This window comes from Nelumbo lutea, chromosome 4 (assembly GCF_056320005.1).
Source record: "Nelumbo lutea isolate HS-2025 chromosome 4, American lotus-T2T, whole genome shotgun sequence".
NCBI lineage: Eukaryota > Viridiplantae > Streptophyta > Magnoliopsida > Proteales > Nelumbonaceae > Nelumbo > Nelumbo lutea.
Window position 1 is genome coordinate 75,598,805 of NC_142687.1, and position 24,595 is coordinate 75,623,399.

The window sequence follows — 24,595 nt, forward strand, 5'->3', positions numbered from 1 at the left end:
CTACCACCCCACTTATTTTCATTGCTTATAAGGGCATTAAAGTTTCCCAAAACACACCAAAATTGGTCAACATTTTTAGATATATTCTTTAGCCAAGACCAAACAATTTTTTATTCTAATCGATTTGGAGGGGCATACACAAAAGTACAGAACCAAGTCTTGTTGGAGTTTAGATCCTCCACTAATGCTCCATTGATCCGTATTTAATTTTAGGGTAAATTTCATATTAGTATCATGTACTTTGGGGTTAGTTTATTTTAGCACCTGAACTTTAAAAAATGCCACTACAGTATTTGATCTCCCGAAAATTATCATTTTAGTCCAAAATAGTTTATGGGTATTAAGTGGCATGTGAAGGGACAAAAATTCCCTTCAAGTATCATCTAATTTTTATTATCAACCAATCATATTGAACAATGCCTCTTATTTGGTTATTCCCATATTCTCAAGCATCTCCATCTATACTATAATAAATCCTTAAACTAGGGATGCAAATGGATCGTATCATGATTCGATTTGATCCGACATCCGATCCTATTTGGTCGAATTCGGATCACCCTGGTCAGATCTTTGGATCGGATCCTATGATTCTATGGTCTTATCAGGAATCGGATCGGATTCGGATCACCCCTATCCGATCCGAGAAGATCTGATCCGATGTGATATATATTTATAAATAAATATATATATATATAATACATATATATATATATATGTTTTCTTATTTATTTATAAATATATTGTTTATATTGTATTTTTATAAATTTGTTATATTATTTATTTTTTATAAAAACATATATATGATGAAAATAATTAAAAAATACTTATATTTATTTTGTTTTTTATATAAGTCGGTATATTTTATTTTTTATTTTAATAATTTATTAGTTTTTAAAGAAAACAAGTCGGATCAAATCAGATCCGAAGATCTTATAGGATTCGAATTCAGATCGAGTCCTATCAGATCCGATCGGATAGGGTCCAACATTAACAGTGTCGGATTGGATTCGAATATCCTATCCCTTTGCATCCCTACCTTAAACTAGCCTGGGCCCAGAAGAGATTGCTTCACACTGAGACACGCATACTTAACCTTTCAACTACCAAAAAACAGATAACTTTTATGTTTTCATTTCTAGACTAGAATTGTAGAATAACAATGGCAAAATCAAATGCAGACAACGATGAAGACAATCAAAGGAAGGGGACTATTCATTGAATTAAAGGTAATAACTATCATACATTAGGTAAGGGGGACTCTTCATTGTCCCCTTCCTTTCACTGAATTAAATGTAACAGCTACCCAGAAAACCGATAACTTTGTGTAAGAAGGGGATTGTTCATTGTCTTCTTCCTTGCCTCAAAAGAATATTAGATTGTTACCCCACAAATTAGTGTACAAAAGAGTAGGAAAATTTGAGGTTACTAGTATCAAAATGAGATATTTTCATTCTTGTTTAGGCGAAAATGGGGTTCAAGTTGTGGATTCTCTTCAATGCCAAAATAAATGCTCAAAACTTGGTTACATGTGTTTATCAGAGTACATTACATGGTTGTTCTTGCACGATTACTAGAGCAAGAATCTGATGGGTCAATGCCTTAGTGATGGGATTGATGATTCAACCAATCAATTTCGCTATAAAGTTGATATAAAATCATGGTTGTTCTTCAAGAGAAAAAGGTCCAAGAGTTTAGAGGCAGTCCAGTAAGGTTGATATATACTAGGACCTCTCGTCGGCTAAATTCTTTTTGGCTGTCCTCTTTGATCGAGAGATGATGGTGTCCATGAAAAATTGAAAAACCGAATTGAACTGCAAAATGCGATTAACCGAATCGAGTGGTTTGGTTTTGGCTTCGAATTTTTGAAAAATTGAAGGACTAGTTCAGTTTTTGGTTAACCTACAAAAAACCGGAGGTTAATCAAATTGACCGGTATATATATTTATATGTATATTTTTAATATATGTTATATATTTTCTATATATTATATATAAATATATTCATTATATATATAAATATATACTTTTATTATATTTATAATAATCTATTTATAAATATATTATATTATATATATATTTTTTAAAATATTTATAATATATTATATATCATTTACTATTTCTAACATAATATTATACATATATTTATATAATATATATTATAAATATAAAAAACCAAAGAAATCAAACCGGTCAAAAACTAAAACCGGTGGACCGATTAATCGATGGTACTGATTTGGTTTCGGTTTGAAGAATTGAAAAAACCGATACTACCAATTCGGTTTACAAAATATATTTATGGTTTAATTAACCGAACCGTAAACACCCCTAGATACAAGAAAGAATGAGATAGTACATTTCGGGAAGAGACTTTATGGCACCAAAACTCAGTTTATGACAATGGGCAGATCCATGATGTTACCATTGAGTGCGATACTATTAGCCTCAACGATCCACGTAAATAGTAAGATAGTGATGCAGGTGAAGCACCTTAGATGGAAGTTCTGGGGTAACCAAATAAACCATCTGGTTGATGGGTCCCCTATAGAAGTCTCCTGGGACGTCCATAACTGGCTCTTGGAAGTGTTGTATTTATGTTCTAGACTTACCTTTTCGTTGAGAAATTGTGGGCAAAAGCCATAAGTCCTCTGATCCAACCACATTGCCTTGGTCTTTCTCACAAATGTTCAGAGATTCTCAATTACATGGTCTTGGTTTAATCTTTCATCGTGTGGTTTGGGGTTAGTCTTTCATAGTTGCTCTATTTAGTCTCAAAGGATAATTCTAGAATTTTGAAATGTCACAAATTGCACTCAATATCACGTGTAGCAGATAATTGATGGAATGCTAACGACGGGTACTAAATTAATAGTTTTCAGGAGTTCCACACTACTCAATTTAAACAAGCCGAATTGAGCTTTTCCACCCCCTATCTACCACATTACTCAACATATATTGTCTTGTCGCCTCCTGTAGTGTGATGCCTAGGGGTGAGAAAAAAAAAACCGAAAACCAAATCTACCCAAAGTGAACCGAAATTTTGGTTAAATAAATCAATTGGTTCAGTTTCGATTCAGTATTTAAAAAAAAAAAAAAACAAAGATATCAGTTCGGTTTTAGTTAACTAAAATAGAAAACTAGTGATTAACCGAACCGACCAGTATATATATATTTATATATATTCTATGTATATTTTTATATTATATATTATATTTTCTATACATTATAAATTAGTAAATATACATTGTATATATAAATATATACATATATATAATATATAATATATTATTTATTATTTAAAATATAATATTATATATATTTTTAGTATTTTATTATATTTTTATATAATAAATATTTTAAATAACAAAAACCGAAAAATCGGCAAATTACACCAACGATTAGCCAAACTGATCAACCAATTAAACGATTGGCTTCGATTCGATTTCGATTACTGATTTTCCAAAAACCAGTAACCCTGGTTGAGATTCAAAAATTAGCCCACGTTCGGTTAACCGAACCGTGAGCACCCTAAGTAGTGATGCGGTGATGCCTTGCTTAGTTAATTAGTTATACCATCACCATGAGGTGACCTGACCTTAGGGACAAGGTGTTCCAATCTCTTGCTTTATGCTTCAATATGCTTTCTTTTGTTCATATATACGCACGCTTGGTATCTTGCAGTCCACTCTCTGCTTCCATGTCTCCGTGACTCTCTCTCTCTCTATGTCTCATGTCTGTCCGTCGTCCAACTTCTTTATTAACTACTAAGGCTCCAAAATGGGCTGCTCACGATCAACCTTATCAGACGAGTAGAAGATGGCGCTCTCTCAATCTCAAAAGGACCGTTCCCTTCACTTCGACCCCTCCAATTGTATGTTATTTTAATTACTACTTACATCACACTTTGGATATATATCTCTCGTTTTTAACTTCTTTTTCACCTTTTGATTTGATTGTTTTTTTTTAGTGGGTTTCATTTCTTACACGATGTTGACCTCTAAATTAATTAAGATTTTCCGGCCAGGAGTTTGAGAAGCTGCAGACAAGTTCTTTTTTTTTTTATTATTCTTATTTGAGTAAAATAATTAATGACTAATAATCTGTAACTGGGTGTTCAATTATGACTAAACTTTGTAACATTTCCTGGGTGTTTAATTATGGAACAGTTAGAGATGCTCCACCAACGCACTATACATTAAAGGTCCAGTCATTCTCATTACTTTCAAAGGCTTCAATTGAGAGATTCGACTCCGACGTTTTTGAAGTAGGAGGTTACAAATGGTGAGTTTAATCTGGATTCTCTATTGCCTCTCTACTACTGTGAGTTAACAAATAGATAGAGAGAGAGAGAGATTGCCACCAAACTTGGTGCAGTACATGATCACACATGTGTACCAATTCTCAATTGAATAGATTCAGAACTGAAACTCTTCATTATTATTTATTTATTTCATCTGTTGCTGCAGGAGGTTGTCCGTGTATCCAGATGGGAATAAGATTGGAAATGGAAACGATCATATCTCTCTATACTTGGTATTGGCAGAGACCAGTTCACTTCCTCTGGGTTGGGAGGTGAACGTGATCTTCAATTTGTTTCTGTTTGAACAATTTCAGGACAAATATTTGACGTTCCAAGGTACATATATAACAGACATATATACATGTGAAAAATTTTTAATTAGTATCATGTCATTTTGGTTTTGAATTTTAATATGTAATAATTCAATACCTGAACTTTCAAAACATGCCAATCTAGTATCTGCCATTAATAGACCATCAATTATGTGTATGATATGACACCATATGCAAAAAGAAGATGACGTTATATATTTGAAAATATCGAACTTCCTCAAGAAGATGAAACAGAGATGCAAATCACTGATTTGATGGTGGTCTCACGTATAGGCCTATAGCATAATTCTTCCCAACTTCCTCTTGAAGTTGGTAAAATGATGCTCAACATTCAAGAGAAGATTATTCGGCACCAGATTTGGGCATTTGGATAGTTGATAAAGAAAATTAAATAACACTTGAAAGACATGTCTTTTCACATATATATTACTTAACGATTAATTAATGATACTATAATATTGGCACGTTTTAAAAGTTTAAGTACTAAATTATCACGCTTTAAAGCTTGGAGACCAAAATGACACTAGGAACAAAATACATTGTTGATGAATTAATGACATAACTGTATAGTCTACTGCCATGAATATGCAGATAGGAGAGTAAAGCGGTTTCATGCAATGAAGACAGAATGGGGTATGGCCAGGTTCATTGACCTCAAATCCTTCAAGGACCAAAACAATGGATACCTTGTGAATGACTCTTGTGTGTTTGGAGCTGAGGTTTTCATCCTAAAAAATGAGGCAAAGCGCGAGTGTTTGTCCATGTCTGATCAGGAAGCGGTTACTTGTACCCACATCTGGAAGATTGAAAATTTTTCAGGGGTGACAACCACCGAACGATTGGAATCTGATGCCTTCGTAGCTGGGGATTACAAATGGTACGTACGTACTACTAATATGCATGCATGCATTATATTCATCTTCATCATCGATCAACATATATAGACGATTGAATTATATATATTGAAAGAATGGTAGGATCCATCTAATGGACGCCAAGAAAGGTGCGGAATGGGGTGAATTTCAAAAAAATTTCCTACATTCTTCCAACTGGGAATCATATTCCCTAAATTTAGAATACATTATTCAAGGATCCTACTTGAACCATAAACAAACCAGATCTGAACCAAAAGGAAACAGGAAGGATTATACCTGATCCGGAGAAATAATATCTCCCAAAGTTGGTGTTCACGCCCAAAGAAGTAACCAAGATCCGCTCCTGCTGAAGATGACACAGCTATGGATGGAACGGAACCAGCAGGGTGCATCCTACACACTGGATTCTTCACAAGAACCCTTTGGAAACCTTGAACACCGAATCCTAGTGTCTTTCTTGCAAGACTATTGTCAAGAACTGCTTTCTTGACTTCCTATTGCTGCAAAGATCTAATCTTCCAACAGGTAGTGGCGGCGGCTGAAGGAGGAGAAGTCCAGGGACGAAGAGGGCAGAATTGTCTCTTCTCTCTAGAGTCTGTGAGAGATCAAATCTCAGATTGCAGGATGTGTTTCTTGCTTACTCAAACCCCTTAGTTCAAAATTTGATATTACTGCTAGGGTTTTCTCCTCCCTCCCAATATTTTGGGAGTTATCCCAATCCAAATCAGTATTTGGATAGAGGTTAATCTTAATCCTATCTGCAGATTAAGTTAGTTAACTCCTGATCTTATCAGGAGGTTACCAGATTCAAACCCCCTAGTACGAAATCTGATATTTCTGCTAGGGTTTTCTCCTCTTTCTTCTTGATTAAGAAACCTCCCAATATTTTGGGAGTTATCCCAATCCAAATCAGTATTTGGATAGAGGTTAATCTTAATCCTATCTGCAGATTAAGTTAGTTAACTCCTGATCTTATCAGGAGGTTACCAGATTCAAACCCCCTAGTTCGAAATCTGATATTTCTGCTAGGGTTTTCTCCTCTTTCTTCTTGATTAAGAAACCTCCCAATATTTTGGGAGTTATCCCAATCCAAATCAGTATTTGGATAGAGGTTAATCTTAATCCTATCTGCAGATTAAGTTAGTTAATTCCTGATCTTACCAGGAGGTTACCAGATTCAAATCTAATTTGAATTTGGTCTCTTAGAGTGGATAAGGTCAAAGACCCAATTCTTTTACTAACACTAATCTCAGATTCTCCCTATGAACTAGTGATCATATCAGCCCAGTTCGAAATGGGCTTTTGGCCCATTAAGTGTTCAGTGTTTAACTAGTTTCCAACCTGCTACCCAGTTGGGCTTCTTTGTATGGCGTGGGACCCAAGCATTGATCTACACACCAGCCAAATGGGTTCGGCCCAGCCGAATTCACTGAAAGACTCAGTGACCCATGGGCCCTATGGGCCCATGACTTACATTAAGTGGTCCCTGGGCCAAGCCATCTTATAAAAACCCAGGGACTGTGGGCAGGTGCAAGATTAGCCCATCAGGTATTATCCTAAATGGTCTTACACTTAACCTCTCAGCCCTTAATGATCAAACATTATTCGACAAGAGAAGACCTCTCTCTCGGCTGCAAGGAACAGTGCCGCACTCTCTACTCACATGGATCCCGGGAATTAAAACCTTTTGCAAATCTTTTTGAAACCGTACTATATATATATATATATATATATATCTTATTTTGCAAAACAAAATTCCAACGATTGAAATCAACTGCCGGCAGTTTGGTTTCCATCAGAGAGAGTGCATTACCGATCATTACCATTGTCCGACAAAGGGGCTGATCCTGTCACTATGACCACTCACTCAGATGAATTCTCAAACTGTCCCAACATGTCCAGGTTTTGACCCCCACTAAGGATCTCACTGATTGACACATCAAAGACAGCCCAATCTGACACGTAGTGATGTATCATAATCGAGTCTAGGGGTCAGGTGTAACTTTCCAGTTTTGCCCATCTGTCTCCAAGGTCTAGGGCAATGCTGGAAATCTGGTCCGGTTCAAGGGTTCAAGCAATCCCATACTGCATGTGCCTTGGGTCTTACCCTGATGGCCGAAACAAGCCATCCCAACACTTGGTGGCACACCAGTATCAACCTTAGCAGGATAAATCTCCCCAGACTTATCCAATGGCTGTGAACATTTAAAACTAACACAAGTTTCTATAAGTGTCCAGTTTTAGGGTTTTACATAGAATTATACCAAACAACATGAATCAAACATGCATTTTAATTTATTTCTACTAAATAACAAAAGTACATCAAATCCGATTGAAGCTAAGGGCATACAAGATTGTCTAACAATATATATATATATATATATATATATATGGTTTTCAAAACCGGATCAGACCAGATGGTTGAACTAGAAAAACTGGGAACCGATTAGGTGATTGATTCTGTTTTACCCCAAAACCATTATTCTGTCCAAAAACATTGATTTAATTAATAAACCTTTGATCCGGGTGATCGAACTGTTCAACAGTATTGGCTATTTTTTATTTTTTTAATATTTTTGTCAAAATAGGCCATCATTTTGATTCGAACTATTGTACTGTTTGACCCAAGAATCGGACCGTTTTAAGAAACTTGTATTATATACATGCATGCAGGAAAATTAAGATGTATCCAAAAGGAAATCGTGATGGTAAAGGCAATAGTATTTCTCTGTTTATAGCGTTGGCTGATTCTACAACCCTTCCTCCCGACACCAAACTCTACGTAGAATTGGCTTTGTGTGTGAAGGACCAAGCCAGTGATGTACATTGTGAACGCCAAGGTAGTCTTCATTAATTACATTTAGCTAGAGGATTTTTATGATGAATATATAGTAAGTAGTACTCTTGTATGTATATATGTAGTTAATTAACCACAAAAAACATGATCATGATTTAACAATTTTAATTTCTAGGGTTCCTTTATACAATTAATTTCAGAATCTGGGCTGGTCATGCTCATGCATCACTTATCACTCATATTAATTAATATTTTGGTTTATCATCAAATAAAGCATATCAGACACATAATTGTGATCAGTGAACCCATAAAATAAAGGGAATTAATTCATATATATTTTGGCCTTGGGTTTCTGCTGACAAAATATATCTTCAGAGAGCAGCTGAGATGTATTATTATTTTAGTATTTCAGCATTTCAGGTTAATTTAAAAGAAGAATATATAATAATGATTTGGTTGGGATGTATTATTATTGCAGTATGCCATTTGTTCAGTCCCTCAGTGGTGGATTGGGGTTGGGCCAAGTTCATGACACTTGGCAAATTCATGGACCCAACAAAGTGTTACCTGCGGAACGATACTTGCATCATTGAAGCACGCGTCACTGTTCTTGGATCTCTTACCAATAAATTGCCATGACGATCAGCTACAGCTAGCTACCGGCTACTGTTCCTTACATTTGTTTGATGAAATTTTAACAATGTTTCACTACTACTTGTATAATTAAGCCTTTAATTCCTTTTGGTTGCAATCTTCATCTATTTCTACAATTTTGTATTTGCCACGTGTATAGTTATTGTTGCAACGCATCCTTGCTCATAAAGTATATATAACCCACAAAATCATTAAGGTTATGTTTGTTTTTAAAGAAATTAGATTGATAAAATCGATGTAATCTTTTGGTGGAGTTTATATCGATTTTCATTGAAAATAAAATGTCAGTAAAATCGAAAATAAACCACCTAAAAAGACATCAAATGACAACATATATGAAACCGACTTATACATATTATATAATATAATAATTCGTGATATGATTGAAGTAGAAACCAATTACCACTTACCAAACATACTGCATTAACCACCACCTCTACAACACATTGACGGATAAAAGACTTCATCACATTAATACTAGAAATTAAAACACGACGACCCAGAAGAAAACTAAGGGAACCCAAACACTATATTAACCAAGTGCAACTTTATCATGGAGTTTTCCTACCAGCAAGTCCACCATCACCCTCACCTTTCTTTCCTGCTACTGATGATGACTTACCAGGGAAGCCTGGACCCAAACCATCCCCTGCACCTTCACCACAACCATCTCCTGGACCTCCAGAACCACCTCCCGGACCCCCAAAACCATCTCCTGGACCTCCACCCCCTGGGCCACCAATGCCATTCCCTGGACTTCCAGGACCACCTCCCGAACCCCCAAAACCATCTCCTGGACCTCCAGGACCTCCACCCCCGGGGCCACCAAAGCCACCCCCTGGACCTCCAGGACCTCCACCCCCTGGACCTAGAGGACCAACACCCGGACCACCAAAACCTGGACCAAGATCAAAACCTGGACCGCCAAAACCAGACAATGGACCTCCAAAACCAAACCCACCGCCACCACCAAAACCATTGAAGAGATTCTGAGGATGATAAGCATCATCGACGCTTGGAATATCCCTTCCTGCATGTGACTCCAGACTGAAGGCCACAAGGAAAATGGTACACAGCAGCAAAACTTTATCAGTAATTAGTTTGATCTCCATCGTAAGCGCGCTCCTTTCGCTCGCGCTCTCTCTCTTTAATCTTTCTGGTTGTTGTTGTTGTTGCATGGAGAAGTGCTACGCGCCACCCTCTCCCATATCTTATAGGCAAGCAGCTCTCCATGATTGCGATTAGAGACTTTCAGAGCGTGGTTGGTTTTGCTCTGTTGGGAAGTGATTTTAATTAGTATCTGCATGAGGGACACTGCATGTAATGGGAAAAATACTTAAATGGGCCTAAGCCCTGCAGTTACAAGCATCCATCATCCCATTTTGGAATGAAACCATAAAATGGCGTCCAATCAATTGTGAATGCCTTCCAACTCCAATCACTGCACCATTTGTTTAAGGGCTTATCTTATTTAATGGGGCAGTTCTACTTCTCCCCATGCAGAAGATCTAGACCAAGGCTATCCTGAGCCCAACCCCAGCCCGAATTAGGGCCCAAAGTTGAACAATTGGCTATGGTCCGGGCAGATCTTGATTCAATTTAGACATGGCCATGACGACCTTCAGTGGGTGTCAAAGGACTAGTTTTGGATTGAACAGACCAATAAAATATATTGAATTGGATCAGTTCAGATTTAATGGTCTAAAATATTTATTAAATTGGATTGGACATAATCTATCTATAACAAATCTATATTGAATTGGGTTTGATTGAACCAATATCTGATCCACTGATAAAAGATAATAATATATGTGTCACTGAACTTGATTTGGACTAGAATTAAATCTACAGTGCACAATCTAAAATGATTCAAAATATTCATTAAATTAGATTGGACCTGATCCATTTATAATAAATTCGCATGAGACTATCGAATGGACCAAATCCAATTCAATTGACACCACTACCCAGTCCCCAGTCCCCACCCCCACATGCAAGATGATTTGAGCCCCGAATCAATGTTTAGGGAACAGCTGGTATGCAATATAACATTGGATCGCAGCATTAATTCTTTCACAGACACAGCAGATGGATGATTCATTGATTCTTCACTGGCTTCCATCTGATGTGCCACAAGTGGTTAATCAGATGGGTCCATCTTCACAAGCCCAACATCCTCCCTTTCTTGGAAATATTATCTAGTAGTAATTAAACAACAGTTAAGCAATTAATTAAAGCACGCCCGGTTTTTGCTTTGAATAAAAACCTAGTAATTTGTCTGCTGTGAAATTTATGAACACCCACCTATGACCTAACCTAACTAGCAAATTTATATATATTTTCAGTTAGGCATCGTTACTTAGAAAAGATATTTTTGCGTGAATGGGCTTTAATGAATTGCTCATTATGTATACTTGTGTACCGTATCGTTGTTTCATATTACCTTACCACACTGAACCCAATAAATTAACAACTACCACTACCAAGAAAAAAAAAAAAATTAATGAAAGGAAGACTAGACCACTGGGTACGTACCCTACCAATCCTTGATGGGTCCGGGACTTCAATTTGCTGAATTTTGTAAATCTGGCTGCTATCTGCTAATTTGATGAGTCACAGTGCCCCTCCGCAATCCTATCTTGACGTGTATCTTTTTCTCTCATATATCTTAACTGTTTTGACATATATTAATTGTCTCCTTTAAACTAAACCAATCCAAAATCCAAATCTGTAAGTAGATGGAATATGGATTTACTCCAGATAATTCCATACCGGTTTTCCTATTCAGATCTGAACCGGTTCTCACGGGATATTTCTAGTGGAGGCTAGACTACTACCTATATATATATATACATGAAGTTGAAGAAAATCCAGATGGGGTTTTGAGTTGGTATTTATATTGTATAACGACTTAGCTTCAATCTTCCAATTCAAATATCAAGACCAGCTTTTGAACCATCGTTGATTGCAGAGGTGGAGCTAGGAAATTTTCATGAGGGGAGACCAAAACCTAAGGTGGGGGAGACAAATATGAATGGTCATGAGGGGGCCAGCCCATTGGAGTGAAGAATGGAGGAGGGGAAAATTTACATGAAATAGTGGCGATTTTTGGGCCATAGGGGGCACCATGGCTCCACCCCTAGTTATTGGACGGTTCTTAGCAACTGATTCCATTTCACCTTTAACCTGGTCTTTGGCCAAAAATCATTGATTTGGTCAGTGATCCATTAACCCAGGCAGTCAAACTGTTAATTCATTGGACTCATACAATAGTTTTTGGCCATTTTTTATTCTAATTATTATTTTTTTTTAAGCTGGAATGAACCATCCATTTAAACCAGATGATTGAACTGCTAACCCAGAAACTGATAGCCAAAACGGTTCCGATTCTAAATCGATTTCTAAAACCTTGACCAAATTAAAACTAGTATTAACCATGCATTGTGCCCTTCACTTTGAGTGAATGAATAAACGTAAAACAATTCCTTTCAAGTTTCACCTTTGAGTGAATGGTACCTCCTACTCCCATACCATATTGTGAGATGTTCAATCTAGCCTGCTGAGCCTGAGTTTTCCTCAGCTTGAAATTAAAACAAAATGAGATAAAACTGCATATCTCAGACATAAACTTGTAAGTCATTACTAGCTATAGAAGCCCAATTAATCCACATACATAGCGCATCAATATAATATATATACTATCATCCAAACTCCCAACTCCCCATCTGAAAGATTGAAACCACAGATCGGAGGAAGGGGAATTATTCTTACTTCTTAGCACCCAAGTACATAAACAGCTAATTAACATCACCAGTACTAAATGAACGATCGAGGAAATATCAGCCAAGAGCCAATTGTCCTAAGGAGAATCATGCACTTAGGTTATGTTTGGTTTGAAAAAAAAGATAGGGAAAGGAAGGGAAAGGTTCCCTATCTTTTCCTTCATACCAAACACAGCATTAAGGTGAAATATAACCACCACCAGGGCCGACAGGGAATGGTCCATCTCTTCCAAAACCCGGGCCAAACCCTGGGCCGCCACCATTTCCAGGACCAGGACCATCTGGTCCATGCCCCGGGCCGTGGTCTGGTCCACCATGACCATCGCTCCAGGGTCCATGGCCTGACTCACCTGGGTCTCTAGGGCGAAAGCCTGGTCCATAACCCGGCGGATCATCTTGCAGCTGGCGCCCACTAATACCCCCAGAGCTAGGTAGATGACCGTCGTCGTCGAAGCCCGGTATTAGGCCTGCAGATAATCCTCCGTCGTTCTGACTTCTGAGGTTGTTTGGGATGCTCTGCCTTTATGGATGCTTCTTGGGCTTGAACACTAAACGTTTTTAGTATTATCACCATGACCAGTAGGACAACCAGTTTACTACAACAAGCCACTGCCATTTTGGGTGTGCTAGTGCTACATCACAACTCAGAATAAGTTGTTACATCTGGGCGTCATTTATAGACTCTCTCTCTCTCTCTCTCCACTGGCAACCTGTAAACCGCTACAAATGCTCATAAATATGTTTACTATGCTTGGTATGTACATTCACGTGTAAATATATATATACTGAAGTTTACAAGGAACAGATTAGTATGTGTCTGAATCCATTATCCATTTCCTGATGGGTGGTTGGAGTTCTGGATATCTTTTTAATTTTGTTCATGACCAACAATTAATATATAATAAAGATGAAGTTATGAGGATTCCTGGTGCCCAACCAACTCCTACTGAATGTAGCTTTCTAGATGGCTACCGGCTAGAAGAGTGTTGCAACAGTAACAAGTGATAGGTGACTGTTGTGTTGCCATTAATTGGAAACACAGTTTTTCGTCCGCAAATTCTCAGAGAATGCTGATGTGGCTATTTCATGCAACAGCCATGGCTAAAATGGAAGCCATGCCAATTGCCAAACACCACCTTAATCGTCGGTGGTGGAATAAGGATGACCATGAAAGAGTAGGTACTGTGATACGCCCGCCCATGCGATCGCATGAGCCGTGTTCCCACCATTGATAAGTCTCCAGTTGAAATTAGTTGTAGTGGCATTCCCTACAAAAACAAGTAGAAGGATCCAATGACAGGGTTATAAGGACTGAGGAGAACCATCTACGAACTACTGTATCCTCCATTTTTTATGGTTTTACAACGTTTTAAAAAACGACTCGAAAACGGAATTGTTTTAGCCACCAGTTTTGGATTGATGGTCCGACTGTTCAATTCAAATGGACGGCCCATTCTGATAGAAAAATTAAAAAAAATAAAAAAATAAAAAACAGTTAAAATCCATTGAATAGGTCAACGGGTTAACGGTTCAACCGCTCGAATCAACAATTTATTGACTTTTTCATTGCCTGAATAATTTGACCGTCTGAGGCAACAGCTATTCAAAAAGGTTGTGGCTTCATGTGATGCGTCACTTATAGGACGGAGGTAGGGCTAATGAGATGGACTTGTTGGGAGGAGATCCAGAGTGTTTTTCAAGATGGAACGGCAGGATGGATTCCGTTCCATTCGAATGTTTTTTTAGGAATATGAGTTTGCCTCAACCCTAACCCAACCCTCCAATATTCCTGTCAATCCGATCTGATAGGGTTCAACCTGATATTGACACAATCCAACATGCGTTCCTTCAATAATAATTATTTAACAATACATTTTAAAAACCAGAAGCTATTTATTTTAAATTAAATTTGGTTTATAGGTTCTAAAGGAAAAACTTTGGCTGTTGGGGGCCAATGGCCTATGCCATCGAGAGCTTTTTTGGGAATGCCACGTTATCATGAGAATAGATTTTTTGGGAATGTTGTTGAGAGCTTTTTTGCCTGGGTAAAATACAAAAACCTTCCCTGAAATTTCTAACAATCATAAAAACCTTCTTTATAGTTTTACTTTACCAAAAACCTTCCCACTATTTTTAAAAAACTCAACAAATACCTCCCTTCCGTGAATGACCAAGATAGAAAACATTAAAGAGATGATATTTTTTTCAAAATACCCATTTTATCCTTTTATGAATTATCGTGCATATGTTTTTAGTAAAATAGTCGTCTCAACAACGCCATAATCTGACTTGGTTCCACAGTCGAACAGGACTGCTGAACAGGTTCATCTATAGCTTAAGGTTTGTGATGGGAAATGAGAAGAGATTGCTCGGGATGCTTAAAGAGAGTAGCCAGTCGATCAGTCCTATGAGATGGTTGTACGACATTGTCAGTTACTGGAGGGACGGAGGTAGAGACAAAGATGAGAGAATGCTTGAAGCACAGAGGGTTAAGTTGTTATAAGAGAAGTTGAAGTTCTTCATCTGATGTAGTTTTTCAATCACAGATAATGGGATCTCCCCAATCAGATTGTTCTTTGAAACGTCTATAACTTGGAGATTGTTAGTATGCATAAATGGAATTCGGCCAGTGAGATGGTTCTTGGAAAGGCCTAGCACTGTTAAGCTACCCAATTGCGAGATTGCATTTGGAATTCTTCCTCCGAGATGAGTTTTGGACAAGTTGAAGTATTCTAGGGCTGAGAGTTTTTCGAATTAGGGGAATTCCTACTCAAAAAATCTATTTCCGGCGAGATTAAGGTGTTTGAGATTCTGGGCTTGGTTCAAAACTTCAAATTATGGAAGAACACTTCGTTGAATTCATTTTGCAAAAAATTCAAGATAAACCAAACGAGACCAATTGAAGCTAGAATTCAAATGTACCTGGGATATGTGTGTTAAACAGTTTTGTATGCCCTTAACTTCAATCAAAATGATGTACTTTATGAGTTTATTGTAAATGAATAAAAGTGCATATTTAATTCGTGTTCCCTTGGTATGTTTCTGTGTAATACCCTTAAACTGGACACTTAATGAGACTCGTGTTAGTTTACAATGTTCACAGCTAGTGGGTCAGTCTGAGGAGACCTATCCTGACAAGGCTGACACTGTGGTGCCACCAAGTCGGTTGGGGTGGCCTGTCTCAGCTACCAGGGTGAGACCCTAGGCACATACAGTGTAGGATTAATTGAATCTTTGAACTGGACCCGATTTTCAATATTGCCCTAGACCTTGGAGATTGATGGGCAAAACTGGAAATTTACACCCGACCCCTAGACTCGATTATGATACTGCACTAGGTGTCGGATTGGACTGTCTTTGATATACCAATCAGTGAGATCCTTAGTGGGGGTCAAAACCTAAGTATGTTGGGATAGTCTGAAAATTCATCTGAGTGGGTGATCATAGTGACAGAATCAGCCCCTTTGTCGAACAAAGATAATGATCGGGGATGCACTCTCACTGATGAAAACCAAGACTACCGACAGCCGATTTCAATCGTTGAGATTTAGTTTGCAAAATATATTTTATGTGAGATATAAAAGTATATATATTATGGTTTCTAAATGATTTGCAAAAGGTTTTAATTCCCAGGATCCATATAAGCAGAGAGTGCAACACTGTTCCTTGCAGCCGAGGGAGAGGTCCTCTCTTGTTGGGCAGTGTATGATCATTATGGGCTGAGAGGTTAAGTGTAAGACCATTGAGGATAATACCTGATGGCTAATCTTGCATCTGCCCACAGTCCCTAGGTGTTATAAGGTGGCTTGGCCCAAGGACCACTTAGGGTAAGTGTTGGGCCCATAGAGACCATGAGATGGTTTTTAGGGGTGCACAGTCCATAACAGTGTATTCGGCCAGGCCTTGTAACAAAGGCTAGGCCGAACCCATATGGCTGATGTGTAGATCAATGTTTGGGTCCCACGCCATACAAGGAGGCCCAACTGGGCAGCAGTTTGGAATGCTAAGTGAATACATAACCTTAAATGGGCCTTAAGCCCATTTCGAACTGGGCTAATTTGATTAGTCACTTAAAGGGGCTAATTCTGAGATGGATCAGCTGATAGGATTGGGTCTGGATCCTATCCACTTAGAGAGTCCAAGATCTAAATAAGATTTAGATCTGGAAGCCTCCTAATTAGATTAGGAGATGGCTGATCTAATCTACAGATAAGATAAGGTTTATCCCTTATCACTTAAAGGGACTTCTAATCCAAATATGATTTGGGTTAGCAACTCCTAATGGGATTAGGAGCTGATCCCTTTGAGATTATAAAAGAAGGAAGGGGCGACAGCCTTTAGCAATGCAACCAGCACACCCTTGTCTTCAGAGCTGAGATCACAAGAAGAGAGAATTCTGCACTCAGCAAATACTCTCTTGTCGCCTCCTTCCTACAGCCGCCGCCTTCAGCAGTTCGATCTCCAGTTCTTGGGAGAAATCGAGATTTGATCTTGATAGGAGTTGTATTCACAAGCCATCCAGTTGATTCTTGCGAATGGTCAAGTTCTTTTGGAAAAACACTACTGATTCTGCTCCACCATGCACTGTGCCATCTTCAGTGGGAGCAGATTTTGGATCATTCCTTGGGCGCGAACACCTCCATTGGGAGATATTACTTCTCCGTATCAGGTATAATCCCTCCCTACTCCTTTTGGTTCAGATCTGGTTCAGTTTATGGTTCAAGAATGATCATTGAAAATATGATTTTCTAAATAGGGAATTCGATTCCCAGTTGAAGGGAGAGAAAAATTTTTGAAATTCGCCCCCTTATTCCGCAATCTTTGGGCGTCCATGTGATGGATATCCTATCCCTTCAATGTGACCTTGAAACTGGTTGCGACTAAGGTCAATAACTTCCAGTGGCTCCTGAAACACAACCACCACGAAACCCTGGAATAAGTTCCCAGAAATATTAAGATGAGTGATCGACTGCAACCCCAGAAAATCAAAGGTCCTTCCACGAATCTCATTTTCAGAAAGGTTCAAGCTTCGGAGCTTGGGAAATGTGGTACCGAAACCATTTGGAATAGTTCCATTGAGTTGATTGTATGAAAGGTCTGTGGAGACTAGAGATCTACAATTAAGAATTGCTGAAGGAATCTCACTAGAGAAGTTGTTGGCAGAAAGGTCGAGACTTTCCAGTACACCGAAGTTGCCGATGTTACTAGGAATAATCCCAGAAAACTGATTACACGAGAGGTTAGGACCCTGAGACTATTCCCCAAATTCCCAAAATCAAACGACAAACTGGTGATATTGTTCTTGCTCATATCCAAAGTTTGAAGCTTGTTGAGTTTTCCAATGGTAGTTTCAGGGACGAAACCAATGAGACCTAATCAAAAAGCCAACAATCCAATAACATTATCTTCTTTGTCACATAAGACATGTTTCCATGAACAAACTAGAGTAGATAAGTTGAAAATGGATGAAGAGTTTACACTAATTTTGTTGAAGAAATTAGAGACAAGGAACCTATTTGTATTGGAATTTTGAGAAACTGAAGGTTTAAAGAAGAGTTTGAGAACCAGAAAGGAAACAAATAACCCATAGCCCATTTCTGTGAAAGCTCTGAAAAGAACAACAAAATCGAGAGAGGGTGTAACATGGAAAATGCGCTGAAAGAAATGCACAACAAAACTAAAAGACAGAGAGCAAAGATTGCAAGTCCACCAAACCTCTTCATCATCTCCATCTCCTGAAAAGAAACAAAGTGAGAAGAGATAAGAAAAACCCAAGGAGGCAGGAAACTCTAGTTTGACGAGAAGGGTTTGTAACGGTTTCAAAGATGAAGGGATGACCTTTTTCTACTACATACAGATTTCTCGTGCGAAACTCCATGAACACTTTAATGGCGAAGCAGTTGATGAACAGTGTGCATCTTGAGGAAGAAGATGAACAGTGTTCGGGCTTTGAGACAAGGCTATTTTAGTAAAAATAGATGCACAATAATTCGTAAAAGTGTAAAATGGGTATTTTGAAAAATATAATCTCTTTAACATTTTCCGTCTTGATCATTGACGGAAGGGAGGTATTTGTTGAACTTTTCAAAAATAGAGGGGAGGTTTCTGCTAAAATAAAACTATAGGGGAGGTTTTTATAACTGTTAGAAACTTTAGGGGAGGTTTTTGTATTTTACCCTTATTATTTTTTTATGTTAGATTGCTACTATGTTGTTGTTAGCACTTGCCTTACTATTGTTATTGCTACTATGTTCTCGTCTTTTCCACTTTTGTTATTTCTTTTCTTCTTTTCTAGTTTATTCTATGCTAAAACAGGTTTGAACCTCATCGGTTACATCTGACTACATGAGATTTTTCTAGGGTAAGAAGCTTCAACTTGAATCTCCTAGTTCTTGGAGGTCATCAGAGATTGCAAGAGGTGTCCAAGGTATAAAAATCTTCGAGAGTTGCCTGGTGACTAGGAAGAATCAGAGAAAACGGGTCAATTTATGATTTAGGGCTTAAATCAGTGATTGAAAGTGGCACCCAGTTTTTCCTGGGTTGATTTCATACTTCTTTTTGGATGACAATCCTCTAGAGTCATTAGGAAGATCGATTGTCAATTTTTTTACTTATTTAGGGATGAGTTTAGGGTTTTTCCTTGGACTGTGTTTATAGGCTAAGTGGCAAACTGTTTTTACTTCAATTTCTCTTTTCTTGACGTTCGTAGAGAGGTCTATGAATTATTTTTTGTTTGGGGTGTTGTTGGATAGAACTTGAAGTGACTTTTTGTGAAAAAAATGAGTTGATGAATAGTGTGGTTTTCTTCCATTTTGTGACTCTTCATTGAACTTTTAGTATGGAAATTATTAGAAATGAGTCAATCATATGGGAAATTGGGAATGGACTTGTGGGAGCTAGAAATGCTATTGACATCAATTTGTTTCAAATTACTAGAGTAAATTTTGATAAAACAAATTATTTGGAATATGCCCAATTGGCCATGATGGCCATTGGAGGAAGGGGAAATTTGGGGTATGTGACGGGAGACAAAGAAACCAGCAGAGGAGGATCCTTCTCTTGCTAAATGGGTCAAAGAGAATTATCTGATTATGGCTTGGTTATGCAATTCCATGCAACCCCATATCAGTAGAAATTATCTTTGGGCAAAGACTACTAAAGAGATTTGGAACAATATGAAAGAAACATAATCTTAACCCTTAATGTTGTTAAAGTCTATGAACTAAAAAATGAAATGAATAATTTTAAATAGGGAAAAATCTATGTTAGTTTATTTTTCCACCCTAAAATCTTTATGGCATGAGATTAATCATCTTGAAACAATTGAGTGGGAGAGTAAATAGCAAGAAAAGTAAAAGGAAGGTTATGTAACAAATTCCATCTATGGAATCATTTTAATAACTATAAAACCAAAACCTGGAGGTGATGAGAAGGAAGGAAAGAGGGATGTGTTTTGTGACTACAATAAGAAGCCAAAACATACTAAGGACACTTGTTGCAAGGTTTATTCTCAGATGGTTCCAAAAAGACTTAAGAGTAAGAAAGATAATGACAATACATCTGTAACTATAAGAGTTGCATCCACACCCAACACCAGATCCAGTGCTCTAGATGCATTGGTTGCGGTTAAATTTGCTTTGACTCAATTAGAGAGTGAAGTGGGCATCTCTGGATAATTTCATTCTACTCCTATACCTTCCATTTTAGCTTTTGCTCAACCAAGTACGTGGACTATGGCCTATCATCCTCTAATCCCAGGTAATAATTTTCATTGTAAATTCAGGAGCCTCTAATCATATGACCAATTTATCTTTTTTATTTCACACTTATTGATTGTCCTCTAGTAGAGACAAAGTGTCTATTGTTGATGGTTCTCTTGTCCCTATTTCTAGAAAGGGAGACATCAGAGTCTCTACTACCATTTTTTTAATCTCAACTCTACATATTCCTAAGCTAAGTACTAGTCTAGTTCCAATCAATACTATCACTAAATATCAAAACTGTTCACTAACATTTTTCCCTAATTATTGTGTTTTCTAGAATCTGGTGACAATGAAGGTGATTGGGACTAGCTGTGAAACATATAGTATCTACTTACTTGAATATCCACATAGGAAGAATAAAGAAGTTGGGAAGTCTTTTGCGCTAAAGTATGTGAGTTAGATTATTTCTAACATAATCCATTAGGTCATCTATCTTTTGGTTCTTTAAAGAGTTTGTTTCCTATTTTGATTGAGTCAATGCAAGTGCCTAGTTTGAAGTGTAAGAATCGTGTATTCGCAAAGAATTGTACATCAACTTATTCATAGAGTAATAAAAGAAGTATTATTCATTTTGAAATTGTGCATTTTGATATTTGAGGACCTTATCAAATTACTATTATGGAAACATACAAATACTTTCTATTGTTTGTTGATTACTACTCTCATTTTTTGTTAGTTTACCTTAAGCACTATTGAGATGAGGTTTACACTTTGACCTATGCTTTTCATCATATGGTTCTGACTCATTTTGGGATTAGAATAAAAAATCTCATACTTGAAAATGTCAAAGGGTATTTTGCAAAACCCTTGGCTTCATATCTCTTTGAGCATGGGGTTATTTATCAAAATACTTGTCCCTATACACCCTAGCAGAATGGAATAGCTAAGAAAAAAATAGATACATCTTGAAAGTTGCAAAAAGCATTATGTTGAACTCTAATTTTCCGATGTGTTGGGGGATGTCATTCTCACTACAATTTATATCATTAATAGGATTATAATAAAAAATCTCATATTTGAAAATGCCAAAGAGTATTTTGCAAAACCCTTGGCTTCATATCTCCTTGAGCATGAGGTTATTTATCAAAGCACTTGTCCCTATACACCATAGCAGAATGGAATAGCTGAGAGAAAAAAATAGACACATCTTGAAAGTTGCAAAAAGCATTATGTTGAATTCTAATTTTCCTATGTGTTGGGGGATGCCATTCTTATTACAATTTATATCATTAATAAGATTAGAATAAAAAAAAATCTTATATTTGAAAATGTCAAAGAGTATTTTGCAAAACCCTTGGCTTCATATCTCCTTGAGCACGAGGTTATTTATCAAAGCACTTGTCCCTATACACCCTAGCAAAATGGAGTAACTGAGAGAAAAAAATAGACACATCTTGAAAGTTGCAAAAAGCATTATGTTGAACTCTAATTTTCCTATGTGTTGGGAGATGTCATTCTCACTACAATTTATATCATTAATATGATTCGTTCACGAGTCTTTAACATGAAAGCTCATTTTAACTTGTTGTATCCTGATAAGGACTTTCTTTCAAAACTTTTGGATGCACCTATTTTGTCCAAATACTTAAGCCTAACTATTCTAAATTTGATCCTAAGGCAGTCAAGTGTATTTTTCTTGGGTGAAAACAAAATCAAAAGTAGTATTACTATTATAATCTCATCTCAAGAACCTAATAGAAAAGTGCAGAAGATTTGTTTTGATATAAAATCTGTTTAAGAATAGAAAAAGAAAGAAAAGAGAATGTTTGTGCTGAGAAGAAAAGATGAGAAAAATTGAAAAGAATGGGAGAAACCAAAAATAAGTCTAGTCGCCCCTTTGATTAGCTTATATACTCACAAATAAAAACTATGTCCTTAGTAAGTCGGTTACTTGTAAAAACTAAGTAAGCACTCTTAACTTAAACATAAACTAATAGGCCTTGGGCCTAATAATTCTCTAACTATGCTATGTAAATAAAAGCAAATGATATCAGCCCAAAACTCAACACCACCCTTCAAATTGGAAATAAAAATCAAACATTTCCAACTTGTGTAGATCATGCTCCAGCTTGTTTGTTGCAACACCTTTTGTAAGAACATCAACAAGTTGCAAGTCAGATGCAACATATGATAAGTAAATTTCTCTAGATGTCACCATTTCCCTTATAAAGTGTTTATCCACTTCTATATGTTTTTTCCTATCATGCTGAACTTAGTTGTGGGCAATGTCAATTGCTACTTGATTGTCACACTGTAGCATTATAGGTTCTTTGGTCTCAAATCCAATCTCCCCTAACAATGATCAAACCTAGAGGAGCTCTAAAACACCATGTGACATGGCTTTATATTTAGATTTTACACTTGACATTACTACAATTAATTGTTTTTTACTTTTCCATGAAACTAGATTACCTCTAACAAGAGTGCAAATTCCTGATATAGATTTCCTATCATCTAGGCACCCTATCTAATTAACATCTATGTAAACCTCTAACTTCAAATATCTATGGTCAGTAAGCAATATGCCTCTACTTGTGTGTCCCTTCAAATAGGAAAGTATCCTATAAATGGCATCTATGCATGTATTGACTCACTACTCATTGCATAAGAGATCTTTGATTGTGTCATACATAGTATAGCAACCGACCCACTAATTTTTAATACTTTCTAACATCCTTCACTAGCTCACCTTCTGAAACATTTATTCTGTGGTTTTGATTGATAGGCATATCAGATGCCTTTGCCCCAACCTTTCTTGTCTCTTGTAGTAATTCCAAAACATACTCCCCTAGAAAGTACTTCAACTCCTCAAGATTCTTAATCACAAACTCTCTGTGTAGGTTCTTCTTCAAGGTATCAATAACATTTAGATTATTTCCTATGACTACAATGTCATCCACATACATTGTCAAAACTAGCACTAGTGATCCCCTCATTTTCCCAAAAAGACTATTGGTTATATTGAGTTTGCATATAGCCAAATTCAACAAATGCACTTTTAAACTTGTCAAACCAAGTTCTGGGTGATTGCTTCAAACCATATAAAAATTTCTTTAATATAAACACATTTCCTTTAACCACATCACTATAAAAACCAACTAGAAGATCCACGTATACCTTCTCTTGCAAGTCCCCATTAAGAAAAGCATTCTTCACATCAAGTTGGAAGGGAGGCCAATGATATGTAACTACTAGTGAGAGAAGAATTCAAATTGAGGTAATCGTAGTCATTGGTGCAAAAGTCTCCAAATAATCTATGTCATAAATCTTAATGTACCCTTTTGCAACTAGCCTTGCCTTATATTTGTCTATACTTCCATCAGCCTTATGCTTCACTTATAAACCCATCTACATCCAACTGTCTTCTTGCCATAAGGTTGATCCACAATCTCCCTTGTTTGATTTTTAATTAATGCTTTCATTTCCTTCTGCATAGTTGTCTTCCACTCAGGTTTGGAGAGAGCCTAACTAACAATCCTAAGTATAGACATAGAATCAAGGGAAGAAAGGAAGGCCCGGTAGGAAGGAAATAATCCACTGTAAGCAATACACTTCATTTTCCCTTTTTGGAGTGCAATAGGGAAACAATGGGTAATGGTATCAATAAGAACTAAACCATAAGAAGAAACAATGGGCATACCTGTATCTATATCAGTCGAACCTGAAATCTCTTATGAGCCAATAGGGAGTGATGTAGATTCCTCTGCTACGGAATCAACCTCCCTATGTTGTCATGTAAAATACTAAGAGGCATGATGCAATAGAGGTAGCGAAGTGGGTGGAGTAGGTGGGTCAGACATTAGAGTGGACAAAGGAGCTGGAAAAGGAAATAGTATAGATTGCTCACTTCCTTCCCCAAAACACTCCCCCTGAAAAGAACCCCCAAGAAAAAAAATGGGGACTCAAAAAGGGTGACATCCATAGTAACATATCGACTCTTGGAAACTGGATCATAACAACAATGCCCCTTCTAATTGTGAAGACAAAAAACGTGGACAAAGCATACACATCCAAAAACCCTTAAAGGAATATGGAACATCCCCCCTTAAGAAAAAGATAAGGCACCCGATTAATCAAAAAGATAGATATAAGAACT

The 24,595-nt window shown here is 37.1% G+C and overlaps 1 protein-coding gene and 1 pseudogene across 2 annotated transcripts; one reads left to right on the forward strand and one right to left on the reverse strand.

Annotated features, from left to right (window-relative positions):
- The first annotated feature begins 3,679 nt into the window (after positions 1-3,679).
- Positions 3,680-9,059, forward strand: LOC148861129 (ubiquitin C-terminal hydrolase 12-like). Of its 2 annotated transcripts, XM_088985381.1 has the most exons (6): positions 3,680-3,867; positions 4,163-4,277; positions 4,463-4,632; positions 5,220-5,505; positions 8,177-8,343; positions 8,779-9,059. In XM_088985381.1, the coding sequence occupies exons 1-6, from the start codon at positions 3,813-3,815 to the stop codon at positions 8,937-8,939; spliced, it is 954 nt and encodes a 317-aa protein (XP_088841507.1). In that variant the 5' UTR covers positions 3,680-3,812; the 3' UTR covers positions 8,940-9,059. The 2 variants fall into 2 exon arrangements, with proteins under 2 accessions (XP_088841507.1, XP_088841508.1); XM_088985382.1 differs by lacking the exon at positions 8,177-8,343 and having other exon boundaries at positions 3,702-3,867.
- A 6,110-nt stretch (positions 9,060-15,169) lies between these two features.
- LOC148861130 (putative LRR receptor-like serine/threonine-protein kinase At2g24230 pseudogene) lies at positions 15,170-18,331 on the reverse strand (annotated as a pseudogene).
- Positions 18,332-24,595: the final 6,264 nt, after the last annotated feature.